Raw genomic sequence first — 25,876 nt, 5'->3', positions numbered from 1 at the left:
CTGCTGCCCCTATGGATCCTGCCACCTGAGGCAGTTGCTTTACCTTCCCTCATGGGTGGGCTGGTCCTGTTGCAGATGCAGTTTGAATTAAAATCATGCCCTCAAATTGACAACTTCAAAGGGGCTCAGTTATGATGCCTTCAAAGGGGCCATATGAAATCCTATATGGGACTAGAGAATATGGTTACAGGAAATGTTCTCACAGGCCTTGCTGGGCCTTTAGTAGGTTTGCGGTCCAGAGGTTCTGCTACTACTTTAAAGTCTCGCTTTATGAAGACATTAATCTGAATTTCCATCTAACACTACTTGGAGCTTCACCAACTGGAACCTTTTTTCTAACAACTAGAATGGAAGAAACACAATTAATTGAATTTAGAAGCTTCATTAACTCATTAGAGCACCCAGAAAACTATTTTGGAGCAATTGTTTTTGGAAGTTCAGGTTTCTGACATCTTTTAACTTCCATCTTCCTTTCTTCACAACACTTTTTCTACCCTCTTATTTCTATTACACTTTCTTTTTCAGAGCTTCCTTAATATCTATGCCAGTATTATGTGTGTTGTGTACAATTGTTTCTCACTGTTCATTTTTTTTCTTTCATCAGGGGACTTCTAGCTGAACAATATCCTAAAATACTCTTTGATGCAATGCCAATTATATGGATAAAGCCAAGTAAGTAAACTGGATATTTGGCAAATAATTAACTGGAAATGTCCCATCCTTCTGTATAGTAGATCACTTTGATCTTCAGTGACCTCTTAGATTGCTTTGTTTGCACTTTCTGACTATATATATATATATATATATATATATATATATATATTCTGTTTTCCTAAATATCTGGGAAATCTTCTTTGGAGAAGAGATTTACTCTTTTCCTTCCTGTGTATTCTTTTGCTGACTTAATTTAAAATGCATGTTTTAAATCTGAATCCTGGACATAGTTTGGAAACTGCAACATAAATATTTTTCTTTTGCTAGTGACTGGTTAACAAAAAAGAATAGCATTTTGTTTCATGTTCATCCATGTAGTGTCCTATTCGTCAGGATAACATAAGCATGACAATTGAATTATAATTATTATTTAACCTATTTGTGCATTACTCCTGAAATAGAAGCAATATATATATATATTAGTTATCAAAGGGCCATTATTTCAGGGCTAAATGTGTAAAGAGTCTGGTTGGATTGCATGTGGGTGAACTTAATGGTGAACTTAGACTTAATGGGTAAACAGAATTGTAATTGGGTCTGTGGCTCCCAAGTCAAATCTATGGGCTCACTTTCAGACTGTCCTTAAATAGATAGTATGTGATTATTATCCAGCATTGCATTCTTTTACTTCAGCATCTCTGTTAAACTTCAATACCTTTTGACAATTCAGAAGTTAATAGTATTTGGAAATCAATGTATTACTGCATATACATTAAGGTCAATTACTCAGCTCCTTACACGTGTAGGAGCTTGGATGTACACGAAGACTTCATTCAGTATCAGAGCTGAAAAGCCAAGCAGCAATGCCATCTGTAGTACCTGTTGCAGGACTACATGACACCTGCCTTCCCCACTCGGGTGCCTTCCAGATGTTCTGGGTGGAGGGCTGATTTTTGAATGCTCTCTGATGTTAAGCTCAAGCAGACTCTGAGTGCTGTTGGATCCAGTCCTTACTTTGGCTGTGCTGGTGTCATGCAGAGTTCCTGTCACTGGTTTAAGATGGTGCCCAGTTCCTGGATGATGGTTAAATTTAATTTCCTAGATATGTTTAGGTCTCATTTTATTTTATTCTCTAATTCCTGCCAAACCACATCAACAGCTTACAGAGCTGAAAGCATGGGTATATTTTTGAATAAACAAATAGATGTAAAAGAAAAACAAGCAAACCAAACTCCCTGAACTAACTTGTCAAGGAGAAGTCTAAGCTAGAATCTCCTCCCTGACTTGCAGATCTGGTAGGCGTAGGATTTTTAGATATACCCTTGGGGCAGCCCTTATGACTTTGATAGCCCCGCCTGCAGCCTGAATTCATACAATCCAGCAACAGATGCATCATGTTGGGTGGCTGTTCTTTTTTGCCTCTTGATGAAACTGATTCTGCTGTGTTACAGGGTAGCCTACAAATTGTTGCTTACATAAAGTTGAACAGTAGTTTTTTCCTAGGCTCTACTGAATAAAAAAACATATTTATTTAGCACTGACATTATTTATGCAATACAGTTTTCTCAATATTTTTTAACAGAGCATAATAAAAATTGTTTTTTTCTCCTTACAGCAAAAAAAACAGCCATAAAAAAATCAAATGCTTACATGTGTCCACTCTACAAGACAAGTGAGCGTAAAGGAACCCTTTCGACCACTGGGCATTCTACTAACTTTGTCATTGCATTAATGCTATTAACTGATCAACCAGTCCAGCACTGGATTAAGCGAGGGGTTGCTCTGCTTTGCCAGCTGGATGACTAATGTTGAAAAACTCAGAATCAAAGCGTGACAAGACGGGGGATTTCTTCCCCTAAGTGAAGAACTTTGTTACTGATGTAGTTTGATCATTTGAACTTCTAAATTGATTGCAGTATTTTGCAATTAAAAATTAAACGTGATTGTTATTCCTTTGTAAAGTTACCAATGTATTCTCCTGTTCTTTTGTAACAATATTGTCAGTTGCTAGGATGAAATAATGGCTTACTTAATGTATCAACAAGGCATTTTGAGGCTGTTGAAGGATCACTTTCCTGTTGCTTACAGATGTTGGTTTTCCCCTTTCATCTCTTAATGTCCATTCAACTTGCCCAGAGCAGTAGTGTGGATTCAGAAGAAGTGGTGCAAGGCATCACATGAAAAGCAGAAAAAACAGGTGCACAGGGTGCTATTCAGAATAATAGCACTAGCAATTGCCTAGCATCCTGGAAGAAGAGAGTCTATATAAGCAGTGCCAGTTACCCACTAGTGAGCACCTTCTGTGGTGCAGCATCTGCTGCCAGCAGCCAGTCACTCAAAGCTCAAGGAGAAACTGTGGGGAGAGTCTCTTTCCCACCCAGATGGTGGAGAAAGAATGGTAAACTAAAATGTTGCAATGTGACATTGTACTGGCCAGGATTAGTTATGCCTACTCTGGCACAGCGAACGCAAAGATATGTAAATAAATTAGAACCTGTTGGAAATTTGTCCTAAGCATTTGTCTAACTAAAGTTAAGAACATTTACGCACTATTGATTTCAATGGTAATTGAGAACCCATTGGTTTATCTTGCAATAAAATCAATGGGACTTTAAAAATCCTCAAATTTGGGTGCATCATGTCCCCAGGTTTATGAAAAGTGTAGATAATGATATGTTGTCTGATATTTATCAGCTTTTAATGTATTGTGTTTTTGAAGCTGTTTTAATTACATTCGCATGCATTTAAGATATTTCTGAGTGGGTACTATTGAGAAATGTATTTCCTTTAGCAATTCTTGAATTGTGATGAAAAATGTCTGGCCTTCTGATCTTTTTTTCACATGTCAGGTTCATGTCTCTGAATTCTGCTAACCTTCGTGTAATCCTCATGGGGAAACTTGTGGGCATGCATAACAGAGTGTCTTATGGTCAGGTATTTATAGTAAGTTATTAATGGATATGGGCTATGCAAGAAGCAAAGGATCATTTTTCAATACATAAAACGTCACACTTCGTTTTAACATTTGCTTAGAGTGTGAAGTCTTCACTGTTTCAAATGTGGAAGAAAGGTGAGGAGGATTTGTGCTTTTTCTTAAATCTTTTTAATGAAATTCTAAAAGCAACAATAAAAACTTTAAAGAGTATATATGTACTTCTGGCATTTTTAAAATCCTATTGCAACTGTAGTACCAAAAACCTCTACTTACCTGCATGCTTTGCTTTAAGCCAAAATTATTGATGGTAAAATGTTTGGTAGCTTAGTAGATAAATATTTTCTGTTTCAAACTGCCTCTAGCCACCTGCTTAGTTTCAAAATGTTTGTAATACTTTTTCAAATATCTATTTGGTATCCATGAATAGTAGAAACCAGAACCATCTTACCATAGGGAGTGTTGCCTGAACAGTAATAGAGAATAACATTTCACCATATTTGCAATATGCATGGCAGATATTAGTGCTTTCATAAAGTAACCAGATCTGTATAACAGATGTAAATACTTCTCTGTCAATAAGGAAAATCTCTGAAGCTATATGTTGTTATACTTTATTTATGAAGTTAAATTCTGAGCAGTTTTACTCTGGAATTTTTTTTGGGGGGGGGGGGTTGTTGTTAATAGGTGCAATCCACTTTGTGTCCTACATGCCTTCCAGAGTACTTGAAGAAATTGCAAAGATGTCCCCAACATCTAATGTGAGAGAGGAAGAAAAACTTTTCTCTATCCACTTTCTCCATGCTATGCACAATTTTGTAAGCTGCTATCATGTCACCTCTTCTCTAAACTATTAAGTCCCAAATTGTGCAACCTTTCCTCGTAGGGGAGTTGCTCCAGGCTCCTGATCATTTTGATTGCCGTTTTCTGAACATTTTCCAACTCTACAATGACCTTTTTGAGGTGGGGCAAGAACACAACAGCTGTATGTTCCCCAATAGTTAAACAAGTATTGAGCAAAGCAATAGTAAAGGTCAAGAATAGATTTCTAAGCATCGTATCTGATGTGATCCCTTTTTTCCTACCATGGGAAAAATCTGACAGTGGGCAGGAAATCAAGTTGTTGCTTTTTTTAAAAAGAGATCAATTGAGACTTTTAAGTTAAGACATCTCTGCTTCTGTTTCAGCTCTATTTGTTTCTAATTCTATATATTTATTTCCACATATATAGCTACTAATGCTTCTGGAAGTGCAGAAGAAATAAAAGAATTAGAAATCGTCTTTGCAGCATAGAACAGCTATTTGATCCTACTTGTTTCCCAAGATATGTGGTTTTAGCATGTACAATACTACAGATATATATGATGATGTTGATGATGACATTCCAACTCAGTATGTCATTCAGCAAAGTTTGCAGGACATTCAGAAGAGTGAGAAAGAGGCTACAGCAAGAAATGACAGGTATGTATGTCCTTCTAGATATTGTTGAAACTTTTGAATGTGCGGCTTCAAAACATAGCACTGGATGCCAGCACTGGTGTAGCCAAGGGGAGGCAGGGGGAAGATGCTCCCCCTAAATTCATCAAAATCAATACAAATCTGAGGTTTTGCCCCCCTAACAAAAATCTTGACTACACCCTTGCTGGAGGCTATAAACTCTTTCAATAGTGTTGTTATGGTGACATTCAGTGATTTTGCATAATAGTGTTATGTACATGGGTTTTTCTCCATTTTATGTATTTGTTTGAGAGTGAGTGGTTATCATGCTTTATGTTACGGCTAGAGAAGAACATAGTCATTTTAGTAATGATTCAGCCAAAGTGAAGCATTGTACATTCATTAGCCACACTTTTACAGTTCCTTTCCTCATAAGATTCAGAAGTCTTGTTCACCTGTTGCACTGGAAAGAGAGGCAAGCTGTCTCCATACAGCATCGTTATCATCAAAATCAGTTAATTAAGTTTCTCCTGACTTTCCTCTCAAAGTTGCCTAGGGTGGCAAACAACAAGGTAGTAAAACAAAACATTTTTTTTAAAGTATTTAAAACATTTAGAAACAATCACATACAGACCCTCATAGCTTCAGCTGCAAGGTGTCTAAGGCTATGGGATACCACCAGAGAAGGAGAGAGAGAGAGAGAGAGAATTTTAAGGCTGGCAGTCACATTAATGATGAATCCTATATTCTCCCGAAGTATGTCCACTACTGAATGCTGCTATCAAAGGTACCATTGTGTGTCTTTGAAATGGCAGCCTTTCCCACACTGTTCCGAACCTCCTGTCAGAATTCTGGTGACACAGACAGCAAAGGGCTTTTAAATCCCATTTATTTCAGTGGGAGAATTAAGCCCCCCGGATGATCTATGCTGCTGCAGCTCTTTAAGACAGGGGTCAGCAAACTTTTTCAGCAGGGGGCCGGTCCACTGTCCCTCAGACCTTGTGGGGGGCCGGACTATATTTTTTTTTGGGGGGGAGGAATGATGCAAGAGCACCAAGAGCCCCGGTGGCTGCTTCCCTTTGTCTTGTGAGCGGCAGGGGCTGGCGGCAGCAACAGAGGGACAATGAGCGGCGTGCAAAAAGGCTCTGGAGAGGGGTTGCTTAAAATGGCAGCCGCTCGAGCGCTGCTGCTACTGGCACCAACAAAGCCCAGCCCCCTTCCTCCTCTAGGCAGGGCAGGGAGAAGCCAGGAGGAGGGAGGGAGGAGGTGCCGCCAGCGCTGCCGTGTGAGGGAGAGGGATAGAACGCACGCGCATGCTGGTGATCCACGCAGCGATTTCCAGACCGTCCGCGGACCGGATCCAGAAGGTAGTTGGGCCTGATCCAGCCCAAGGACCTTAGTTTGCCTACCCACAGTGGCGTAGCGTGGGTTGTCAGCACCCGGGGCAAGGCAAGTAATTTGCAGTGAGAGAGAGTGAGTGAGCCATGTAGGGGCAGAGAGCTGCGAGTGCGAGCGAGCGCCCCCCAGATGTTGCGCCCGGTGCAGCCAGCCCCCCCTGCACCCCCCATGCTACGCCACTGCCTCCCCATGCTTTAAGATATCTGAATGGGAGACCTACAGAGAACCATGAGTGAAATGAAATGTCACACTATTATGAATGTTCTGTCTGCACAAACATTGCCGCTTGCCAGATTGAACAATCTTCTCTCTTCTCCAGATTGGCAAAGGCTGCTTGAGTCTTAACATGCTTTGGTGAAGCTGCCTGCAGCATTCAGTAGCTCTTAGAAAGCACTGCCCATAGGCCATTGTTGAGCTTTAGGGGATCAAATATTTGCACTTTGATTTTTCTTTTAATTTGCAAGCAGATATACTTCTGTGTGGCTAAATAAGTCCCCTAAATGTGCAGATATCATTACTTTATTTTTAGTGCTCTTGTTTTATTTCTGAACTGATAACTGACCATCCAAGCATGGTATTAGGGGGGATGATTCAACAAAAAAGACAAGAAGAAACTGAGCCAGATCCAAACGCCTAGAGGGTAAAAAACAAACATATTCAATGTCTATTTGGAGTGATAACAAGTGAGCATTGTCTCTTGTTTCTTTTCATGTTTGGGGGAGAAATATCCTGAAGGAGCAATGCTAGGAGGCTGTGCAACAAGAGGGAGAAATGAATAGTTTTGGCTGATTTTAATTATTATTTTTGGTTGTCTTTCAGCTTTAGTTTTGCTACAAGTACAGATCACAGGAAGATCATCACTGCCATTCGGACAGTTAAGTATCTGATTTGACTTCTTTGGGGAATTAAGTGGGATTCCGACACAAAGAGGAGTACTTTATTTCCTTTATCTTGCACAGACTTTTAAAGAACTGGATTCATTAACTGATAATGAACCATCAAGTGATGCACATGGATGTGTGCAGTGCTTTTTTTCAAAAAAAAAAAGTCTAGGGGTACTCTTATTTTGATTCAAGAAAATCACCATTTTATAGTTCAAATCAGGAAAAATACAGTAAATACAATGAAACTGGCCAATCACCGCACTAGATTCCAACTCCTGCTTCACACATTAAATGCTCGCTTCCGTCTGAGACTCAGGAAACACCGTGACAGGAAATGAGGCCGCCATCGCGGGTAGTAACGGAACTGACGATTCACCATGGTATTCAATGGAACTGACGATTCACCGTGCTAGAGAAGAAACTTTTTTTAAAAAATAGTTTCTTCTCCCGTTAGATTCACAAAATGTACCTCTGCATACCCCCCCAAAAAAGCACTTGATGTGTGAAACTTCCCCCTTCACCATTTTAATTAGAGTTCATTAGGGTTAACAATGCTCATAAATATATTTGGACTTAAAAAGCATGAAGGGTGCATTATTGTGACCTCTTTTACCCTTAACAGGTGAAGAAGAGGCTTTGCTTAAGTTAATGAGGTGTGGCTCTGCTTTTCGGGAAGCAGACCAGCAAGGGTGCCTTCCTTTAAATGAAGCTGCAGCACAACCCAACAAGAATATTCTAGAAATAACTCTGAAAGGTAGAAGGATCTCCCCCCAGCTTTGTTCTGAAGTCAGTTTTGTATGCTCACTTGGTGCCAAAGCCATGTGTCTCTCCTGGTTATCTTTCAGCTTCACACCCCGTGGTGTGGCAACTGACAAACCTGAAAGGGGAAACACCTCTGTTTGTAGCAGTGGACAAATGTCTTGAGAAAAACGTCAAATTTCTCCTCATCAATGGTTTTAATCCTGATGTGAAGAATGAAGAAGGAGATTCTGCTTTAATTATTGGTAAATCAAATTGCACAGTTTTGTGTAGTGCTTTTTTTGGATGCTTTTTGTGTGTTTTTAAATAATGTGAGTGTATCAAAACTTTTTCTCATTTTGAGAAAGACTCGGGGGACAATTGTCTGTTTCAGTGCTGGTCAAATAGCAGACCTGAATTTGACTCATTTCATTCCATTGCCTTGTCTTACCTTTTCCCCTCTCTGAGCTGTGCTGGGACTAGGGGAGGAGTCCAAGCTCTAGACAGCGGTGGCAGGGTTGAGGTTTGTGACTGAGGGACAGCACTCAGATCACCTTGCCCTTTCTTATTTCCCCTTTTGTTTGCAGGGCATCTAGGTGTGCTGCAAAGCTCTGTGCCATGGAGACCCAGCCATACACCATTTTAAGTTGCCCAGAAGCCCTCTCTACCTTTATGAAAGGGCGTGCTTTGGATAGGAAGCTGCCATTGGCCCACACAGAATTGTCAACACTGAGTTTCCTGAAACCCTGAAACCAGGATTTAAGGAAGGAACTTTTATCAGACCCACCTGGAGGTGCCTGGGATTGAACCTGGGACCTTTTACAAATACAGTGGTACCTCAGGTTACATACGCTTCAGGTTACAGACTCCGCTAACCCAGAAATAGTGCTTCAGGTTAAGAACTTTGCTTCAGGATGAGAACAGAAATCGTGCTCTGGCGGCGCAGTGGCAGCAGGAGGCCCCATTAGCTAAAGTGGTGCTTCAGGTTAAGAACAGTTTCAGGTTAAGAACGGACCTCCAGAATGAATTAAGTACTTAACCCGAGGTACCACTGTAAATCATGTGCTTCTCCCCATACCTTGATCAGCTAAGATCAAGCGACGCCTGCTGCTTCCCTCTTTGGTTGCACCCCATTCAAAGAGAGGCCCACCATGAATCGGAAGGAGTTCGGGATGAGTTTCTTCAATCTCCGAAAAACCCTGCAAAAGTAGCACAAGACTGTCAATATTAGTTGCATTTTGCTAAATTTGGGACTGAACACAAAGTCTGATTCTAAGTTTAGCCCCTTGCAGTGCTACGTGACCTTTATTGCTGCATATAAATAGCACAAGGCAGCCAAGCAATGGTTTTTCCCGTCTTGGTTTCACAAGAGAGGGAAGCTTTTGGATTTGATGTCTTTTTCATTAACCGTGTAAAATGCTGCTCTTTCTTAATATTTTACAGCAATTAAACACAATTCGTACGAAATTGTCTCCTTGCTGATACAATTTGGTGCCGATGTCAATCTCCAGTGTGTCAACAAGAGGACAGCTTTACATGAGGCGGCCAGGCTAGGCTTCAAAAACATGGTGGAGCTTTTGCTTTGGTCTAAAGCAGATCCGGATCCACGGAGTGCGTATGGACTCACCCCTCTAGCACTGGCAGCGCAGAATGGGCATACAGAAATTCTGGAAATTCTATTGCGTAAAGGTGAGGACTTTCATACAATTACTTGGAAGTTCAGTGGTGCACCTAAGGCTAGTTTTTCTGGTAATTGCCAGAGCAGTCCTGTGATAGAATGCTGTTCTAACTAAGGGAACACAGGTACAAAATTTAAAATACTCTGTATGGAGTGGATGAGAGACATTTTTGTCCAGGCATATACATATATGTTTTCTCTCTTGGTCTTTGAATGCTCATTCACAGCAGCCAACCCATAATGATCTGTTGATAGCAAATCTGAAGGAGCCAATGCTGATGGAGAGGTGTATACACTGAGAATTTTGCAAAACTTTGCTGGGTGAGCAAAGTAAGAAACACCTTTGCTTAAATGTGCTCATTCAGCATTCTCAGTTGGTATATCTGGCAAGCATCTCCAACACACATTTATGTTTTGTGTTCATGGATACCAATTCAGCTACTACAAAAAAGGAGCCAAGAGACGTAAAACATAAGGTAGATATTACATTACAGTGAGCATTGAAACATAGGAATGAAACTCAGTGTATATATTCAGGACATGATTGAAAGTTCAAAGGCCACTGTGGCTCCTGAGTGTGGGAATTTTGTAGACGGCCCATTCTGGGTGTGGTTGCATTTGCATTGAAGGAGGAGGTTTCTAGTTTGGGGATACTAGTGGCAAGTTGATTATTTAGCTCCATCATACTTTCAGAACACAGATGTAAGGCATAAAGGACACAGAAAGGATGAATAAGGTTTTAGAGGCATCAGGAAGCAGAATGGGAACTGAGACTGTAGTAGCAATTTGATGTATGTGTGTGGATGTGCAAAAAGAGACCTGCTGGTTTGTTACGCCACTTTTGCCTACAAGAGCCCTTTATTCAGGACTGGTCCTGTTGCAGTGTAATACTGATCCCATATCTCAAAGTTGTTGCAAAAACCCCCAACGTATTCCAGCACAACTCTTTCTGAAAGAAGTAGAATTCACATTATAGCAGTCTGGGCTGCTATAATGAGGATGCTAATTACTATTGCACTAAATCTTTGTTGCTCTTCCTCCCTTAGGTGCCAATGTTCTTTCCCAGGCATCTGATTGTGCATCCATATTATTTGAAGCTGCTGGAGGAGGAAATCCCGATTGTGTCTCTCTTCTACTAGAGTATGGAGCTGATGCTAATGTACCAAAGCATTCAGGTCACCTGCCCATTCACAGAGCTGCTTATAGAGGACACCTCTTGTGAGTTATGCAAGCCAACAGGTTATACAATTGGGATGGAGGTGGGTGGGCGGGGTTAGTGGAGTTAGTCATATGCCCGGAGCATGTCAACACTGCCTTACGGGTCGGCTCTCTCCCAAAAGCTGCCTTGTGACATAACTATTTGTGGGAGATGAGCAGGGCAATAATTTATCATATACTCGTCTGCAAGTTGGATGTAAACAACCTGATCAAAATCTGAAATGATGGTGATAATGATGAAAACAACAACAACAACAACAACAACAACAACAACAACAACAACAACAATAATAATAATAATTAATAATTTTATTATTTATACCCTGCCCATCTGGCTGGGTTTCCCCAGCCACTCTTGGCAGCTTACAGCATATATAGTAATATGTCAAACATTAAAAACTTCCTGATTCAGGGCTGCCTTCAGATGTCTTCTAAAAGTTATGTAGTTCTGAAGGGAGAACATTCCACAGGGAGAGTGCCACTACTGAGAAGGCCATCTGCCTGGTTCCCTTGTAACTTCTCTTCTTGCAGTGAGGGAACCAGCAGAAGGCCCTTGGAGCTGGACCTATGTGTCCGGGCTGAGCAATGGGGGTGGAGACACTCCTTCAGGTATACTGGGCCAAAGCCGTTTAGGGCTTTAAAGGTCAGCACCAACACTTTGATTTGGGCTCGAAAATGTACTGGGAGCCAGTGAAGATACTTTAGGACCAGTGTTATATGGTCCCCGCAGCCACTCCCAGTCACCAGTCTAGCTGCAGCATTCTGGATTAGTTGTAGTTTCCAAGGCACCTTCAAAGGTAGCCCCACGTAGAGTACATTGCAGTAATGCAAGCGGGAGATAACCAGAGCATGCACTGCTCTGGTGAGATAGTCCGTGGGGAGGTAGTGTCTCTGTGCAGTTCTCCATACAGGTTCTACACTTGCACATAACCCTTGTACAGAAGCTTTGAGGGCTAGCTCAGTAAATGTTTTGGGTGCAAAGGTCCACCAATTCAACTGAAGTGCATTCCTGAGCAGACAAGATCAGCAACTTCCCACTCATTTATTTTCTTACCACCAATACCACAGCAACATTTGTACCTTTCTCCTTTCCTTTTAGCTACAAACTAAACCAACCTTCCTCCCCACCCTCTTTTTCATATATTTCCTCAATTTGCAGTTTTATTTTGGATATATTTATGCATTTTCTTTTTCCTCTTGGGATCTTTGTCTGCCCATGTGCCTATGGCACCATGTTACATCTTTTGAAAAATGCAGAAGTTGTAGGAACAAACTCCCAACACATGCAGCTACAACCTCTCCTCTTTTGCCTGAGTGAGGAGCGACAAATGACCTATTGTCGCCATTGTCAAAACTTCATCAAGCTGGAGCTATCTTGAAGAATATTTTGATTTGATTTGTTTTGCTCCCTAGAGTTGTACAGATCTTGGTTCCAGTGACGGACAGTGCTGCCATCAAGGAGAGTGGGATCAGTCCAGTTCACTCTGCAGCTGCAGGTGGACACCCTCAGTGCCTTGAGTTCCTTCTCAAATCTGGATTTGATGCCAATTTTATGTTGCACCAGAGAATTCGCAAAGGCTATGACGACGAGAGGAGGTCAGCCTTGTATTTTGCTGTCTCTAATGGGGATATTGACTCCGTTCAATTGCTCCTGGATGCTGGAGCCCTACCAAACCAAGACCCAGTTAACTGTCTCCAGCTGGCCTTGAGAATGGGCAACTACGAGCTCATTGGTATCCTGCTTCGCCATGGGGCCAATGTGAACTATTTCTGTAGGGTTAATACAACGCATTTCCCATCAGCTCTGCAGTACACGTTGAAAGATGAAGTAATGTTAAGGATGTTGCTGAATTATGGGTACAATGTTCACCGCTGCTTCGATTGTCCTCATGGAGCCAGTGTGCATTCCCAGTACATATTTGAAGGGTGGACCTCAACTGTTATCAAAGACACAATGGTGAGTGCTTCTGATTGGAGGGAGGACTGCTTACATTTGCACCATCTTCTGATTTGCCCCTACAACACCCATCAGGCTATTTCCCCCCAGCTGGGCTCCAGAACTGTGAGTCTGCATATGAGTGGGAAGTTTTTTAAAAAAACAACTGGATATTGTCACAGTGGAAGAAATAAGCACCCTGTGTATTAGCATTTCAAGGCAAATAGGGAGCCTGATATATGGGACTGCAAAATCAAATGCTACCCTTAAGATAGCACTCCTTAGAGTAAATGGCTAGTACTTGGTTATCCTGTTTGCAAATGGTGTTTTTTTTTTTCTGAACTGAATTTGCTGTATGGCTGGTTTGCTTTGCTGCTCTTTTGGCCTAGGGCTTCACGGGTTGAGTCCTCTGGGGCACTTTAATAATGCAAAATGCTGAATGAACTGGTCTCAAATGCTCTTTTCTCTCTCAGTTCTGTGAGGTGATAACAGTAGCGTGGTTAAAGCACCTGTCTGGGAAAGTGGTGCGTGTGATGCTAGATTATGTTGATCATGTCAAGATCTGCTCTAAGCTTCAAGTTGTACTTCAAGAACAGAAACTCTGGCCAGAAATCCACGAAATTTTGAGTAAGTGTCAAATTCATTTAAGCATCTCAAGAAATGCAATATTCAAATATGAGGGACAGAGCATGTTGTAGCTCTCCAATTACTAGTTGCATCACATTTGAGGATGCAAACTTGTGGTCCCTGCAAGGACCTCCCAGAATCCCTAGATCAGACCTATTCTTCCAACATTCAAGGCATAGGAGCTCCAACACTGGAGCCTCCCTTTCTGCAGTAACCTTGGTCCAACCAATGTCAGTGCTCTGAAGTCAGCAGCCTCCAAAGGGATGTGGCAGGCAGTGGTTGGAGCCAATGGGAGGACTACATGTAATGGCAAGGTTGGGTAGGGATGTAGCAGTGCAACGTTTGTATTTCATTCACCACCACCCTTAGAAGCTTAAAATATCATTAAAGAAATTGCTGGATATGGGTACAAAGATCCACTAGCTTTAGTTTTGATAAATGTGACTCAAAGCCACAATACTCAGTGTAATTGTTGTGGGTCATACTGACATCACCCATGTCTCTATGAAGTCACCTAGACTGCCTATAATAAACCCTTCACTGTAGTGTAAGGAGATACAGACATGTACACTTGTGTTATCCAGACTTCTGGATAGAAGATGACTTGTCAGCATGGTGCACATGTCAAGGTAAGCCGGGAGCAAACCTTGGCTACAGATCGTGGTTAAGGAGGAAAGAGCTTAACCACAATCTTGCATTCATGTCACATTAAGCCAAACCTTTGCTTAGCTGCTGCACTACATTAAGCTAAGAGGACTAGGGAGGATCGAAAGTGTTGTGATCTTCTTTTCAGCAGCCACCAAGTTCATGTTAAGCCATGGCTTGTTGTTGTTTAGTCGTTTAGTCGTGTCCGACTCTTCGTGACCCCATGGACCAGAGCACGCCAGGCACTTCTGTCTTCCACTGCCTCCCACAGTTTGGTCAAACTCATGCTGGTAGCTTCGAGAACACTATCCAACCATCTTGTCCTCTGTCGTCCCCTTCTCCTTGTGCCCTCCATCTTTCCCAACATCAGGGTCTTTTCCACGGAGTTTTCTCTTCTCATGAGGTGGCCAAAGTATTGGAGCCTCAGCTTCACAATCTGTCCTTCCAGTGAGCGCTCAGGGCTGATTTCCTTAAGAATGGATATGTTTGATCTTCTTGCAGTCCATGGGACTCTCAAGAGTCTCCTCCAGCACCATAATTCAAAACCATCAATTCTTCGGCAATCAGCTGATCGCCGAAGAAAAGCCATGGCTTAGCTTATCATTATGTGCAAATTTCGACATTGTGGACCAACAACCTCTCCAACTTACTGAGCAGAGCAGAAAAATCTTACAGGTGCATCATTTCTAAGCCCCTTTGTGCCTGCCAGGACTAAAAGAGAGGATATGGAGTGATTTTCTGTTTTCCGTCTTGCCTATTTGGCTTTAAATGGGTGGGGGTGGAATCCTTCCACTGAGAAGGAAAATAACTTTGCAAGTTCCCAGGTTGGCACACTTTTTTGGCCTATCTAGGGGGATGGTGGGGGAACAAGGGGGCTTGGGACTCAGCAAATCCAAAATATCCCCAGCACACTGCCAATGGATCACTAATGCCCTGCATGAGTGATACAGTAAGGTGTGTATTCAAATGCTGAGTGCATGATTTATATCCTACTCAGCACACTGTGTACTTGCAAGAGTCAATCCACAATAGGATGCTGAGCTGACATCTGCTTTTCTGCCTTGATTGATCAAGGCACTGGACCAGTTGTCACAGCTCACAATTTGCAAAGGTTACACTAGGACAGAGGCTACACAAGACAAAAAAAAAGTTTGATGTAATAAAAGTATTAGCCTTTTTTATATCACACTTTGAAGTGTTTCCCATTACTTCTCAGTTCAGCCTGAGAGCTTTCTTCTATCCATGCAGAACAATCTGGTTACTCATGTGTAATTCACACTGTATTCAATGGCCCTTACTCCTCGGTAAGTAGGCATAGGTTTGCAACTTGAGAGTATTACAGTTCTTCCTATCTTGAGAGCCATTTATCTCATCAGATGTTGTTCACAACTCTGGGAAGCAAATAAGTCACTCCTTTTTTTAAAATAGGAAAGACAGTGATTTATGCAAGGTCATGCTTATAGATATCATTGGCTGTCCTGTGATTTAATCCTGGATACCCACTCCCACCAGATCAAGAAGTTTCAAAAGCAGGCCTAACAATGAATGCATGTTCTCTCCTCCTCCAGCAAACACCCGTTCTCTGCAACATCTTTGTCGTCTGAAAATCCGCAAGTGCTTAGGACGCTTGCGTCTACGCTGCCCTGTCTTCCTTACATTTCTGCGATTACCAAACCGTTTGAAAGACTACATTCTCTATAAGGAATATGATCTCTATGGACAAGGAAACCTGAAAGGAATTTACTAATGCAGGTATATATAGAGTCGTATTTGAAGGGAGTCCTATACGTAATTCTGTGCATGTTTAAGTTGTAGCTATTGGAGTCCTTCTGTTTGTGAAAGAGTTGATTTAGCCCAAGTGTGTGGCAGCACAGAGACCACAAAGAACAAAGTTTAAGTAATGCAAAGTACTGCAATTTCTTCCCCTTTTACATCTCTGGATGTCAAACATCCCTAGGTATAGGGACTGATCCATAGGGACTGCAAATTACATATAAAGCAGATGGATTAATAAAACCCCAGTCACATCAGGAGGGACATGGTTTCAGTTTCTCCAATCTTAACCACACTAAAATAAAATAAAATAAAAATTATATATAAGCTCTTACAAACAATAAGTGCATGTTTGTTGTTCTATTGGAAATAAATAAAGACATTATTCCAGCTGTTAACTTTTTTTATTAAGTATAATAAATGATCTCTGACTATATTAAATATATGAATAAGATTCCTGAATGACTGACAGACTTAAAATACATTTGACAAAATTTCAGGATCTTTTTAATTTTTTTGGCATAACATGATGATGGTGATGACCTTTTAGGGAGCAATTGCAAACAAAATATATTTTACATAATCATTACAGAAAACCATCCTCTAAAATTGACTGGACTTTGCCAAGGTCCTTCCCAGACAGGTTTATTAGTATCTAGATTTCAGTCTGCAGTTGACAATACCATCTTGACAATCACTGGATATTATTAACAAGTATTCAGGGAAACTGTATTAGATTCTTAAAACATTGCAAAAAATCACAATCACTAGAACAGGACCAAACCATTACATTACTGTAAGAATTTGACCATCCACTACATTATAAAAGTCACCCATAATAATTATACAAGCTGCTTTGCTTGCATATAAACCTCACTATAGATCATTGTTCCTTCAGTTGTGTGCTGCTTTATTCTTTCTACCCGCTCACAGCACATGATCTTAGTCTACTGGTTGCAAATTCAATTTTGCAGAGCGAGGAGTACTCACATGAGGATCTTTAAAAAAAGAGATGTCCAGAAATAGTAATTAAAAAATTAATCTTCACCAAACTTGGGTGTTAGTGCTTTTTTTTTTTTTTTTGGCAGAGAACACAAGTGAGAATGCTGATCTGATTTTTTTTTAACCTCAGATTCACATGCAAACAATTAAAAGGAATGCATTTCAATTACAGCATGTTAGGGAAGAGAGGGACATGCAAAAATATTTTTCGTTTTGCTATATTTCTGGGTAAGACAGAAAAGCACATCTTAGGAAGCTCACTTCTCACAAACATTTAATAATCTTCCTTTCTTCAATTTTGGCTTTGAAACATTGATCATTCTAGTTTACAAAACTGAAGTATAAAAGATATAATAAAGCAATTGTGCTCACTGTGGAGTTTAGCTGTTCTGCTCCTTGACAGCCCAATCCTATGCTTTTTTACTCAAAATTCCCACTTGAAATGTGGTAGCTTACTCAAAGACCTAATCTGACAATGGGGGGGGGTTGGAACTGTATCACTCTTTATTTCAAAAATAAAAGGGTAAGTTTGCTTCATGACATTACCTTACACACTAGAATCTTCCAATATGAACATGTTCTGGGTAGGAAACCTCATTTTTAACATACAATTTGAAGTGTGGCACTGGTGAGTTATGCACCATGACCATACTGACCAAATTGCCAGTTTTAGATACAGCGATCGTATCCAATAGTAAAACTAATGCAATAAATAGAATGAATTTGCACAGTGACCAGATTTTTTTTCATGCCAGCTAGCATCCAAAGGCAAGAAATGCGTAAAAATTCAAGCAACTAGGTTTCTGTGCTCTTTCTCCTGGCCAGTCCAGTTCCTGCCTTTTGTCTAGCCAATTGGGCTCTTAGTCTCCATTTGTTTCTCAAAAATTGTAAAAATAAAATACAATAGTCAGTAATGTGTTGTTTTTCCCCCCACTATCCATCTCTAGAAGCAGAACCATTGGATATGCTCCCAGTTCCATGGCTGAAGGATCTTATGCATGCTTCCGTTCTCCCCAAATATTCCTCACTGCTTGCACTCTGGAAGCTCCAGGAAGAAAAGGCACAACCGATTCTTGGCCTGGACATGTGTGATTCTCAGGAGTGCTTCATTTATTGGTGTCACACTCTTGGGCCTTGCCACCTCAGCCAGATGTACTGTTATAGGACCCAGTATTACAAGAAGAACCAGGGCGGTTGAGACAGACAGCAGGGTGCTTGAGCAGCAACGTTTAAGTCTAAATGACATCTCAATGTGGAACCCATTGTGGAACCTTCAGAAAATTCTTTTGGTCTTACAGCATCATCCTATTGAGTCACTGAAGTCTATGCCTCTCCTGCTCCTGTCCTTCCAGGTAGTGTTCTTAGTTGCAATCACATTGGATTCAGAGCTAAGTGCTCTTTCTTTAGCAAGATATCTGTGCTTTTTCATAAGGACAGTGTGATATAAAGAGTTGTTCCTTATTCTGTGCCAAAGGTTAACACTAGCTTCCATGGTAAACACTGTCAACTTTTTGCCCTGATCTTGTCCATTCCCTTGGTGTGAGAAAGGCGATAATGTACCCTTTTAATGCCCTCCTCACATCAACAGAATGATAAACTTTAGACAAAGCCTCTTTTGTGTCTTTTCATCCTATAACCTTTGGTTAAAAGGTACCATCCGCTATCATAGCATGTTGGCTTATAACAGCATTTATTTCATCCTATGAAGCATTAAAGTTACCTGTACCAAGAAACATTATGGTTCATTTAAGTAAATTTAAGACAACCACAGCAGCCTTCCCTACAAATGAATCTATTTTGAGACCTGACTGATGGGTTGATCTTTACCAAATGCAATCACAAAGCATTATAAAATTGTTACTTATGTCTTAGGAGGCACGTGATATGTCTTGAAGACATAGACAGCATGCTTTCCCCACCTTAATATTGCCTGCTTTTGTGCATCCCACTTGCTGGACTATCATTCAAGAAGGTGGCACTGTTGATCTCGCCTGAAACATGTCTCCTTGATGATAGTCCATGAAGGCCTCAGATTATATGTTAGGGTAAGGGCAGCTGTCAGTCAGCATTATCTTCAAATGAATTTTCTTTTAATGTATTGTTATCTGTAACTTGTAATTTGTTTTACAATTTCTACTTTTTAACATGTTCTTCAAATTTTATGTTTATTTCTGTTTGATATATAACTGTGATGGGGAAGCAGATATGGTAGCAATGCAGATTGTGTTACAGTGGTACCTCAGTTCTCAATGCCTTTGAAGTCAAACATTTCGGAATTCAAATGCCAAAAACCCAGAAGTAAATGCCTCGGTTTTCGAACGTACCTTGGAACTTGAACAGGAAACGCAGCTTCTGTTTTGAGTTTTCCATATTGAGGGTTGCGTTTTGAGGCTTCCACTTTCAGTTTTCGAACTTTTTGGAACTTGAATTATGTTAGAAAACCAAGGTACCACTGTATTTCTATTTTCATGCATCTTTGTGTCCTGGTCATATCGTGAAAGAGGCTGGCTAGGACAGAGTGAGCAGAGCAACCTACTTTCTTGAATTTGATGCATTTCCTGCCTTTCTCACTTGAGGGATGATTACCCAAGAGAAAAACCTTTCAGGTTAGACCAGTGGCCCCTTTTCTAGCAAGTTGTGGGACATGTACACACCACATAAACCAGATACTTGCAAATTCATGGTTAGATGTCTAGACTTTGACAATGGGAATTCCACTATTACGCAGGTATAAACGTACTCTCCCTTAATGTTTCGAACATACAGATTATATATGGGAACAATTGACAGGTTTCAGTTCCACAAAGAGCATTAAGCCCTTTGAGATCAATATTTAACAGGAAGATAAAAAATAACTGGTTATATAAATGAGAAAATTTGGTATTATACACATTATAATACAGTGATTTAACATACATGTATACACACACATATACATATCCAAATTGCAGGTGACAACTGCTAGAGGTTAGCTTGAAACATGAGAACAATGCAACTCATCTGTCAGATGAAGTAAACTGGTTATATCAAATTTTATATTTTCTGAGAGCACTGTTAAATATGGCTCTAAAGGATCAAAAAAGTGGTATAATTTAATATAGATTTGCCAGCTGAGCTGCCCAAAAATATGAAAACTTAATTAAAATTAGTCTACCTTACAATGAAGAGAACTATGAACTATATGGGTGACATTCCCTCAATCTTATTCTAAGGGAGACAGAAGAAGATGGCACTACTGCTCAATGGGCTCCTGCAGTCCATTCGATTTACTGGAGTGATATCCCTCTCCTTCAGATAGCTTAGAACAGAAACACCCCCAATGTGTATGAAAAAGCTTCTTACCACACATTACAATGAAGTGTTATAAAGGCCAAAATGAATCCCCCCCCCCCCCCAGCTCTCTGGAGAAGGGTGGAAAAGGTCTGGCGTATTCTGAAAGGTCCTGAATATTGGCTGCTGCACTTTCTTTTGCTACAGAAGACCTAAATTCTCCTTTGGGTTTTCTTTTCCCCAAAGTTAGGTGTTCTTAGTAACTGAAAACCTGCCGGGGTTGAAAGAAGTGATGCGTAGATTTTGCAATGCTTGAGAAGAACATTGGTTTCTTCTCTCACCTTGTTTCTAAAAAGTTACTAAATATATTTTGTTGATTTCTTTTAAGAAGTGATTTAGATAAAAGGCAGACCACATGAGAAAGTGGTGAATCAACAGGTTGAAATGAATTTCTTTATGTTATCTACTCACAATTTGAGTTGGTTGCCGATGCCATGAATGGGTTGGGTATTATCTCGTCATGTGACAGAGGCAGGAGAGCATTTAGCGAGGGGCTCCTTCCCACTCAGCAGTGTGCACCTCAGGAGCGGCCAAGCGCCGGCCAGGGAGCTGGGAGGGGGCCCTCGAGGGAAGGGCCAAGGAGGACGCAAGCTGCTCCATGGTGACGGAAACAAGCCCAGCTGGGAGGCGGGCGGAGGCAGCAGCACTAAAAAGCCGAAGTTTCACTTGCACATCAAGACACTGACAGATGATGTGGATTACAAAGCCATTGACATTTGCTGACTGTGTTGGTGATGAACTCCCTTTAGGATGGGAAACTGTTTATGATCAACAGATTGGTGTTCATTACATGGACCATATCAATCTGAACCAGACCAGAAGGAGGAATGAAGGAAAACAGAAATCAGGCCTAAGAACTGAGGTCACTGTCAAGAGAATGGCCAAGATCTCCTCAGGTGAGGGTGAAACGGGGAGGGAGGGAAAGTAAACAGCCCCTGAAAACATCACCACACTCTGGAAGAACTTGTTGACAAAACCCCTGCACAGAACTGTATCTGCATGAAGACCGATGCCTGCCATTGTCTACCTGGGACACCTCCTCGCCAAACCCCACCTGCGGGCGAGAGAAGGATCTCTGGTGGTGAGATGGGTGTCCTTAGTTTCTTGCCTCTAGTTATGTGCATTTCTGACTGGTATCTTTGCCTTGATTATGTGCATTGTATCAACAGCCAGTGTGAACTGGAGAGTGTGGCGTGTAGAAAACATCAAGGGAATCGGCTCTGGAAATGTCTTGACAACCCTGCAAGGAGCTCAGGGAGCATCTCCAAGCGATGATGTTGGCCCTTCAATCCCATGGTTTCCTGATAAAGAAGGAGAAGAGCTGCCTTGAGCCATCACAGCAGCTTATCCACCTGGAAGCCAAGCTGGACACAGTCAAAGGTTTGGTGGCTCTGTCTCCAGAGTGCACCAACAAGATCAGAGCAGCAGCATCTCTGCTGAAATCTACCAAGGAAATTGATATCAAGCATCTATCGATAATTCTGAGCCTCTGTATGTCAGCTTCTGAGATCAGGCCCATCACCTACAATGGTTTCTGCTTCCTCATCAATGGACAATCACTCACAAGCATTGCAATGTGCTCAAGTTACCTCCGCTGGTCAGGCTGCCAATGAGATGGTGGACGGCAGAATCCAATCTACAGAACGGAACTCCTATTTGCGATCCGGAGAACTGTGATCACCACAGATGCCAGTTTTCATGGTTTGGGAGCTCATTATCAAGGTCACTTTGTACAGAAATGCTGGTCACCACAAAATCAGAAGCACTCCATAAATTGGTTGGAGCTAAGAGCTTCCAGGGTGGCGATGTTTCATTTTGCACATCAACCATGTGCTGCTGCACACAGACAATTCCACCACAAAATCACACATTTGCAGGCAGGGTGGGACACAATTGATTTCTCTGCAAAAAGGATCATTGCTCCTCTTCAACTGGGGGGGACGGGGACGACCCTTAGTCTTGCGGGAGACAGCACTTTACAGGCAGATTGGCTGATTCGCTCCCTTCTCGATCTGGGGGAGTGGATGCTCAACAGGCAAGTCTTCCACCTGATTCAGGAGTATCTAGGTCCATGTCAAGTGGATCTGTTTGCAATAAAGTTTCATGTTATTTTTCCAGGTTCAAAGACAGTCAAGCGGAAGCATGGGATGCCTTGATGGTACCTTGACCAAAATGTCTCCTATATACCTTTCCCCCACAGTCAATTCTGCAACGTGTTCTCCAAAAGATCAGAATAGAAAGAGATCATCCTGGTGGCCCCTTTCTGGCCCTGCAGGCCTTGGAAGTTGGAGCTCCAAGAGCTAGCCATCTCACCTCCTTGCCATCTTCTGGTGTTGTCCTACCTACTGCAGCAAGGACCCTTGTTCCATCCAAATCCACAGTGGCTATGTTTGAGTGCATGACATTTGAATGCAGCCGTCTGAAACATCAAGGGTTGGATACAGCTGTCATCTTCACCATTTTGGCCTCCTGCAGACCTTCCACTGTGTGGAACCTGGACCAATTTATCAACTTGGTGTTTCTACAGTGAAGCTGTGTCCACATAAGAGTTCCAGTTCTGGACATTTCCGGAACTGAAGCTCTATGTGAACTATGTTACACTTTCAATGCATGGGCTACAGAATGGTTTGAAACCAAATGCTCTAAAAAGGCAAGTTTCAGTTTTGTGCACTACAGGTCGTGCCCCCATTTCACAAATTTGCAAAACTCATTAGTTAAACGCTTTTTGAGGGGGGCATTTCTGCAAAATCCATTAGTAGCACATTATTTTCCTTCCTGGAGTTTGCATATGGTGCTGGCAACACTGCAGAAACCACCGTTTGAAACTTTGTGCAAGATATCTGTAAAGCATCTATCCTTTAAGGTTCTCTTCCCCGTGGCCATTATGTCTGCATGTCGAGTGTCTGAGTTGTCTGTATTATTGGTAGCTAAATATCTGTGCATCTTTCACAAAGACAAAGGGGTTCTAACAGATCCTTCCTTTTTACGGAAGGTCCTTTCCCACTTTCATGTCCAGCAAGAGTTGGTTGTTGCTACCTATCTTTTGTCCAGATCCAAAACATCTGAGAGAGAAAACGTGGCACAACTTTGATGTTTGCCCTACACTGGAGGTGTCTATTGAAAGGACATTAGAATCACTGACTCCTTGTTCATACCCTTTCAACTATGGGTATAAAGGTTGCTCCTTCCACCCATGAAAGGGGGAGCAGGGCTTGCACACCTCTAGCGTGCAAGTCACTCAAGTTGCCTCAGCCATTGCACATATTGGCTCATTCCACTAGATCATGGGTAGGCAAACTAAGGCCCAGGGGCTTCTAAATCTGGCCCGCAGACAGTCCGGGAATAAGTGTGTTTTACATGAGTAGATGTGTCCTTTTATCGAAGATGCATCTCTGGGTTATTTGTGGGGCCTGCCTGGTGTTTGTTCTTTCCCCCCCAAAAAATATAGTTCGGCACCCCACAAGGTCTGAGGGACAGTGGACCGGCCCCCTGCTGAAAAAGTTTGCTGACCCCTGCACTAGATCAGCAGCAACTTCAGCTGTGTTTATAGTTAATGCTCCTTTATTAAAGATCTGTAAAGCAGCTACTTGGTCCTCACCAAGTATATTCACCAGGCATTACAAAATGGACCTGTCTGCTTTGGCTGACGCTATCTTTGGGCACGCAGTCCTTCAACAGGTGCTTTAGTCACTGTAACTGCAGTTGGGACCCGCCCTAATTAGGAAAGCTGAGATACGTTCATCCCATTCATGGCATCAGCAACTGAATCAAACAGAACAATTGGTCTTATCTGAAGAGTAGATTTGATAGGCTACTGATGACATGAATGGGACCTCTCCCTGGAATAGACTGCAGTGATATTGATAATTTGGTTAGTTGCTGCATTGTTTTCAACATATGTTTATTTAAAGTTTACATATTGAGCCAGGAGAGAGGCAGACATATGTAGAGACTTTTCATTCCTACTGTCAGTTCAATGCCTGTTGAGAGTTCGGCGAATCCTATAAAACTGAGGAATGACCGCACCTGCCTCCCAGGGTTCTTTGCCCCCCTGCCTCCGTCACACGATAAGATAATACCCAACTCATTCAAGTCATCAGCAACCTATCAAGTCTGCTCTTCAGGTAAGACCAATTGTTCTTTTTGCAAAAACTAAAGGATCTGACTATTGTAAAAACAGATGCACTGTTTTGTATTAATAGTATTACTTTGCTGGAGGAAAAGACCAATGCACGTTTGATATAACTAAACTTGTCATGCACTTGCAATTAAAAATGATCAAGAAGAGGGTCAGCATAATTTTCCTCAGTAATTCAGCAGGTTTACTGTAAATGCACTTATGCTGTATGTGGAATTGTTCAGTAAGTCTTGCTAAATGGTATTTAGAGAAATTGTGCAAATATGGGCATGGATCACAGAATCAGTTTTATCTGAAATAATAGTTGGCAATGTCTCCATACAAATTGTTCTTCTCATTTGTTACAAAACGTATTCGTACGTTACCAAAACACATACTGCGATTGCAGCCTAACTTCTAATATGTGCTTTAATGTCTCTGACACCCTCCACACCAAAGTGCTCTGAAGTATAATGCAGAATAGCCAAGGGCAGTACCACCAAGTACATTCTCAAGTAAAAATAGCATTGCAGCATTACCAGTTTTCCTGAACTTTTCTCTGCTGGCAATTCATTTTCAGACATGTTTAAACTACAAGCAAGCACTCTGTTTCTGTTCTCAGTAATCTTTGGGAATCAAAATGAACTTTGAAAAAATAAGGACTAACAAATTTATTATAGCAGAGCCCTTCTCAGACTACACTCCACTTCATAATATTAAATTTGTTAAGTCTTTAAAGAGTCAAAGGACTCTGTTTTTGCCACAACACACCAAATGGCTATCCAATGCAGGTTGAAAGTGAAGACAAAAGCTTTTGTCCATTATGCTTACCTTATACCAATTTTTCCTCATGAAATTATCTGCACAGCAAGGCAAGTGAAGAAGAAAAAAAGATCCATATATAGCCATGTATACTTCTGCTAAGTTTCACCATGGTACCTTATGATATGGAAGAAAGTCCATATTCACATTAAGCTGGCTGTTTAAGAAAAATCAAAGCACAATGGAGTTTCATCTAATAAAGCAAACCCACCACCTTTGTTTCTCCGACTTTCCATGTCAGACAACAGGTCCGAAGACTTGCGCACCAGAGTCACTTCATGCTTCAGATTCTCGTTTCTTCTTTCCATCTTCTCCCAAATCACTGTCTTCCGACTGACTACTGCTAAGGACTACAAACTGTCCCTCCCCAGAGCTCTGGTTGGATCTACTAGAAGCAGCTATTAGCCGGCTTTGCTCTTCCAAATCCTGAAAGAAAGCATACAGTTTTAAATGGGACTTTCCATTGTAATTGCATTTATACAGATTTATGCTGTTGAAACACTTGGAATACCAGTGTAGATTTTGATCACCACATCCCCCAAAAGGTATTACAGAGCTGGAAAAGGTGCAGAAAGGGTAGCCTACAAAGGAAGTTTACAACAATGTAAGATTTTTGTTTTAGAAAAAAGGTGAACAAGGGAAGTAAGGGAAGATACAATACGGTTTTATAAAATTATGCATGGCA

General features: G+C 41.4%; 3 protein-coding genes across 3 annotated transcripts in view; 2 read left to right on the top strand and 1 right to left on the bottom strand.

The window, feature by feature from the left end:
* DNAH12 (dynein axonemal heavy chain 12) overlaps positions 1–3,799 on the top strand; it is a 93,602-nt gene extending 89,803 nt beyond the window's left edge. The window contains exons 73-74 of the mRNA XM_028719107.2: positions 605–672; positions 2,270–3,799. Coding sequence (XP_028574940.2) covers positions 605–672; positions 2,270–2,460 — 259 coding nt within the window. The 3' untranslated portion in view covers positions 2,461–3,799. The remainder of the gene's footprint in view (positions 1–604; positions 673–2,269) is intronic.
* A 133-nt stretch (positions 3,800–3,932) lies between these two features.
* On the top strand, positions 3,933–15,894 carry ASB14 (ankyrin repeat and SOCS box containing 14). Its single transcript, XM_077924941.1, has 10 exons — positions 3,933–5,047; positions 7,241–7,295; position 7,849; positions 7,928–8,059; positions 8,151–8,309; positions 9,487–9,732; positions 10,768–10,939; positions 12,353–12,896; positions 13,349–13,502; positions 15,716–15,894. The coding sequence occupies exons 1-10, from the start codon at positions 4,926–4,928 to the stop codon at positions 15,892–15,894; spliced, it is 1,764 nt and encodes a 587-aa protein (XP_077781067.1). The 5' UTR covers positions 3,933–4,925.
* A 408-nt stretch (positions 15,895–16,302) lies between these two features.
* Positions 16,303–25,876, bottom strand: part of APPL1 (adaptor protein, phosphotyrosine interacting with PH domain and leucine zipper 1) — a 40,044-nt gene continuing 30,470 nt past the window's right edge. Inside the window, exon 22 of the mRNA XM_028719105.2 lies at positions 16,303–25,617. Coding sequence (XP_028574938.2) covers positions 25,468–25,617 — 150 coding nt within the window. The 3' untranslated portion in view covers positions 16,303–25,467. The remainder of the gene's footprint in view (positions 25,618–25,876) is intronic.

The sequence above is a fragment of the Podarcis muralis genome, chromosome 2 (assembly GCF_964188315.1).
Source record: "Podarcis muralis chromosome 2, rPodMur119.hap1.1, whole genome shotgun sequence".
Taxonomy (NCBI): Eukaryota; Metazoa; Chordata; class Lepidosauria; order Squamata; family Lacertidae; genus Podarcis; species Podarcis muralis.
Note: the sequence above shows the minus strand (reverse complement) of the source record. Positions and strands in the feature narration are given on the sequence as shown.